Source organism: Penaeus chinensis, chromosome 41 (genome assembly GCF_019202785.1).
Source record: "Penaeus chinensis breed Huanghai No. 1 chromosome 41, ASM1920278v2, whole genome shotgun sequence".
Lineage (NCBI taxonomy): Eukaryota > Metazoa > Arthropoda > Malacostraca > Decapoda > Penaeidae > Penaeus > Penaeus chinensis.
The window spans coordinates 7,359,898-7,364,897 of NC_061859.1; the positions used below are offsets into that span (position 1 = coordinate 7,359,898).

At 44.1% G+C, this 5,000-nt stretch overlaps 1 protein-coding gene across 1 annotated transcript in view; it reads left to right on the forward strand.

Annotated features, from left to right (window-relative positions):
* LOC125047546 (ras-specific guanine nucleotide-releasing factor 2-like) overlaps nt 1-5,000 on the forward strand; it is a 111,204-nt gene that overhangs the window by 49,024 nt on the left and 57,180 nt on the right. The window contains exons 4-5 of the mRNA XM_047645821.1: nt 2,805-3,059; nt 3,301-3,497. Of these exons, the coding sequence (XP_047501777.1) occupies nt 2,805-3,059; nt 3,301-3,497 (452 nt within the window). The remainder of the gene's footprint in view (nt 1-2,804; nt 3,060-3,300; nt 3,498-5,000) is intronic.

Consider the following 5,000-nt stretch of genomic DNA (forward strand, 5'->3'; position numbering starts at 1 on the left):
GGGAGGGAATTGTGAATGAGAGGGTATAGTGTGAATGAGAGGGTATAGTGTGAATGAGGAGGGAATTGTGAATGAGGGGTATAGTGTGAATGAGAGGGTATAGTGTGAATGAGGGAGGGAATTGTGAATGAGATGGTATAGTGTGAATGAGAGGGTATAGTGTGAAAGAGAGGGTTTTAGTGTTTAATGAGAGGGTATAGTGTGGGAAAGAGAGGGTATGTTGTGAATGAGGGTAAGTGTGAAAGAGAGGGTATAGGGGTGAAAGAGAGGGTTTATGTGAATGAGAGGGGAATAGTGTGAATGAGGGAGGGAATTTTGAATGAGAGGGTCTAGTGTGAATGAATAGTATGTTTTGAATGAGGGAGGGAATGTGAATGAGAGGGTATATGATGAATGAGAGGGTATAGTGTGAATGAGGGAGGGATTGTGAAAGAGAGGGGTATAGTGTGAATGAGAGGGTTAGTGTGAAAGAGAGGGTTAGTGTGAATGGAGGGTATAGTGGATGAGAGGGTATAGGTGAATGAGAGGGTATATGTGAAAGAAGGGTATAGTTTGTTGAAGAGAGGGTTATGTGAATGAGAGGGGTTAGTGTGAAGAGGGAGGGAATTGTGAATGGAGGGTATAGTGTGAATGAGATGGGATGTTTTGAATGAGGGAGGGAATTGTAAAAGAGGGGTATTAGTGTGAATGGGGAGGGTTAGTGTGAATGAGGAGGGAATTGTGAATGGGAGGGTAATTGTGAATGGTAGTATAGGTGGGAAAGGGGGAGGGAATTGTGATGAGGGGTAAGTGTGAAAGAGAGGGATAGTGTGGGAAGAGAGGGTTTTGTGGAATGAAGGGTATAGTTTGTATAAGGGAGGGAATTGTGATGGGGGGTTAGTGTGAAGAGAGGTATAGTGTGAATGAGGGGGGGATTGTGAATGAGAGGGTAAGTGTGATTGAGGAAGGGAATTGGAATGAGAGGATGTGTGAATGAGGGGTATGGGGTGAATGAGAGATAATAGTTAGGCGTGGGAAAATTTGTGAATGAGGGGGTTTATGGTAAAAGAGGGGGGATAGTGTAAATTTGGAGAGGGTATAGGTGAAGGGAGGGACTTGTGAAAGAAGGGTATAGGTAAATGAAGGGTTAGTGGGGAATGAGGGGGGAATTGTGATGAGAGGGTTTTAGTGTGAATGAGAGGGTATATTTGATGGGGAGGAAGTGGGGAATGAGGGAGGGAATTTTGAATGAGAGGGTATAGTGGAAGAGGGGGTATAGGTGATGAGGGGTTTTGTGTGAATGAGGGAGGGAATTGTGAAGGAGAGGAAATAGTGTGAATGAGAGGGATATGTGAATGAGAGATATAGTGTGAATGAGGGAGGGAATGTGAAGAGAGGTTGGGTGAATGAGGGGTAATTTTGAATGGGGAGGGTATGTGTGAAGAGATGTTGTGTGAATGAGGGAGGGAATTTTGTGAATGAGAGGGTATAGTTTTAATGAGGGGTTTTGTTGAAGAGAGGGATGGTGCATGGGGGAGGGTGAATGGGTATAGTTGATGGAGGGTATAGTGTGAAGGGGGGGTATAGTGTGAATGGGGAGGAATTGTGAATGAGAGGTATAGTGTAAAAATGAGGGAAAAGTGTGAATGAGAGAGGGAAGTGTGACCGAGGAAGGGAAGTGTGAATGAGGAAGGACTTGCGAATGAGTGACGAGTGGGGAGGGAAGTGTAAATGAAGGACCGATATGCGAAGGGGAGAGGTAAGGAAGGCAGCAAGAACCCAGGAACAAAAAAAATACAAAATACAAAAATAAAGAAACTAAGATAATGATAATTTCTTTGAGGTTGTCTTTAAATTTACTATTATTTCAAGTTTTATGAGAATGTCGTATCACTGACAACTTTAATTAGTAAAGTTTTTTTTAGAATATAAATGATAAATTTATTTCCTCCCGTTGAAATTTCTTTTCTGCTTTCTGAATCTCTCTTTTTTTCGCTGTATTTTCGGTCTTTCTTTAATTTCTTTTTGTTCTTTCTTCGTGTATTAATATCTTGCCTTACTCTTTTCCTTCCCATCCTCGGTCCTCTTTCGTTTTTTTCCCATTTCCTTGATGTACTTGTCTTTGTTGATGACCTTTCCATTTTCTCTCTCTCTCTTCTCCTCTCTCTTACTCTCTCTCTCTTCTCTCTCTTTCTCTCTCTCTCTTCTCTCTCCTCTCTTCTCTCTCTCTCTCCTCCTCTTCCTCTTTTCTTTTTCTCTCCTCTCTTTCACTCCTCTCTCTTCTCTTTCTTTCTCTCTCTCTCTCTCTTTTCTTTCTCTTTCTCTTTTTCTCTCTCTCTCTCTCTCTCTCTCTCTCTCTCTCTCTCTTCTCTCTCTCTCTCTCTCTCTCTTCTCTCTCTCCCTCTATCTCTCTTTCTCTCTTTATCTCTCTCTCTCTCTCTCTTTCTCTTTCTCTTTCTCTTTCTCTTTCTCTTTCTCTCTCTCTCTCTCTCTCTCTCTCTCTCTCTCTCTCTCTCTCTCTCTCTCACTCTCTCTCTCTCTCTCTCTCTCTCTCTCTCTCTCTCTCTCTCTCTCTCTCTCTCTCTCTCTCTCCCTCTATCTCTCTTTCTCTCTTTATCTCTCTCTCTCTCTCTTTCTCTTTCTCTTTCTCTCTCTCTCTCTCTCTCTCTCTCTCTCTCTCTCTCTCTCTCTCTCTCTCTCTCTCTCTCTCTCTCTCTCTCTCTCTCTCTCTCTCTCTCTCTCTCTCTCTCTCTCTCTCTCTCTCTCTCCATCCCTTGCGCCCCTCCCCTTCCTTCCCCCGCCACTCACCAGTCACTTCCTCACAGTTCTGCTTCGCCATCACCTACCGCCGTGAGAACCAGCGACAGTATGACCTGAAGGCGGAGACAGAGGGCGAATGCAAGGCCTGGATCGACGTCATCCGACAGGCGTCCTTCAACAAGCTCCTGCTGCAGAAGGAAGAGCTGGAGCAGAAGCACTTGCACCTTCTACAGATCGTAGAGAGCGAGAAGACGGCCAAATGGCAGTACACACAGCAGTGCGAGGAACTCACTTCGGAAATCAAGAAACTCAGAGCAGAGGTGATTTTATTTCTTATTCTCGTGTTGTCGATGTTTCGTCTTTGTTGACACCATTTTTTCTATCTGTTTCGTAGATCATTTCTCGTTGACCTTGTTAATATCACCAACTGCTCTACCATCCCTCAGTCCCAAACACACACACACACACACACACATGTACACATATACACACACATCCACCACCCCCACACTTTTCTCTCTATTCGGACTCCACTTCCATGACTCTCATCTATCGCCACAGTTATGCACGCTGAAGAAAGAGTGGCGGGTGGTTCCTTCGCGGCGGCTGGAGGACCTTCCCGAAGACTCCGAAGAGATAAAGAAGATTAAGAAAGTGCAGAGCTTCTTCAGGGGCTGGCTCTGTCGACGGCGGTGGAAGCAGATCGTCGAGGAGTATATCCGCTCCCCACACGCAGAGAGTATGAGGAAGAGGAACAGGTAAGGGGAGAGAGAAGAAGAGAGTGAGGTGAGAGTGAATGGGTGTGAAGAAGGACAAGTACGGAGTGAGAAAAGGAGAAGTACAGGATGAGGAGAGAGAGGAAGAGGAACAGGTAAGGAAGGAGAAAAGGAGAAAGAGAGGGTGAGAAGAGAGTAAGAAGGCGAAAGGGTATGAGGTAGAAGTACAAAAACGAAGGAAGAGAAGAGGGGGAGGGTGAGGAGAGAGAAGAAGAGGAATAGGTATGGAAAGAGAGAAGAGAAATAGGTATGGAAAGAGAGAAGAGAAATAGGTATGGAAAGAGAGAAGAGAAATAGGTAGGGAGGAATAGAAGGAGAAGTAAAGGGAGAGGAGGGGGAGGAAGAGGGCGAAAGAGGATAAGGAAGAAGAACAGGTAAGGAAGGAGAGAAGCAGATGTAGAGGGAGATGATGAGAGAAAAAGGGATAGAATGAAAGAGTAAGAGGAAGACAAATACTCAAGGAAGGAGAGAAGGGAAAGGAGAGAGTGAGGAGAGAGAGGAAGAGGGCGAAAGAGTATGAGGAAGAGGGACGGGTAAGGAGAAAAGGAGAAGTCGAAGGTGAGGTGAGAGAGGAAGAGGGCAAAAGAGAATGGGAAAGAGAAACAGGTAAGAAGGGAGAGAAGAGGAAATAGAGGGTGAGAAGGTAGAGGATGAGGGGAAAGTGAGAAGGAGAAGGAGAGGGTAAGAAGCGAGAGAAAGCGGGAGAAAGGGTATGAGGAAGAAGTACAAAGAGGGAGAAGCAGAGCGTGAAAAGAGGGAGGTAGAGGAACAAGTAAAGAAGAAGAGAAGGAGAAGAAGAGCAAGACGAGATAGGGGAAAAGAGTGAGAGTATGACGAAGAGAAATCGGTGAGGAGGGAGAGAGGGAGAAGCAGAGGGTGAGGAGAGAGTGGAAGAGGGGAAAAGAGTATGAGGAAGAGGGATAGGTAAGGAGGAAGAGAATTAGGAAACACAGGATGAGGATAGAAAAAAACAATAAAAGAGTATGTAAGAACAGAGATATGATTTGGAGAAATAGAAAGAGGGCTAAAGAGAGAATAAGAGAAGGAGAGAGAGAGAGAGAGAGAGAGAGAGAGAGAGAGAGAGAGAGAGAGAGAGAGAGAGAGAGAGAGAGAGAGAGAGAGAGTGAACATAAGTAAAATGAGTAACCAAAAAGTATGGAAAGAAAGTAAGAAGCATGCATGAAAGAGAGTTGCAAGGGAATAATGAAAAACGCAAAATCCGAATATAAGAAAAAAAAAAGTAAAACTAATGCGCGGTAGAGAGGAAACACGCGAGAAGAAATGAATGAAGTGAAAGGTGTGCATAAAAAAAAACGGAAGATAAACACAGAAAACGGAAATCGTTCAGGCAAACACAAGGGAAAGGGTGACAAGGAACATTTCAAAAGTTGTCATTTTACGGAAACATACATAGAAAATATTGAAAACTTGGAAGATACTTTTTTGACATTTTCAGATCATTTATTTTTTTTTTTTTTTTTTGAG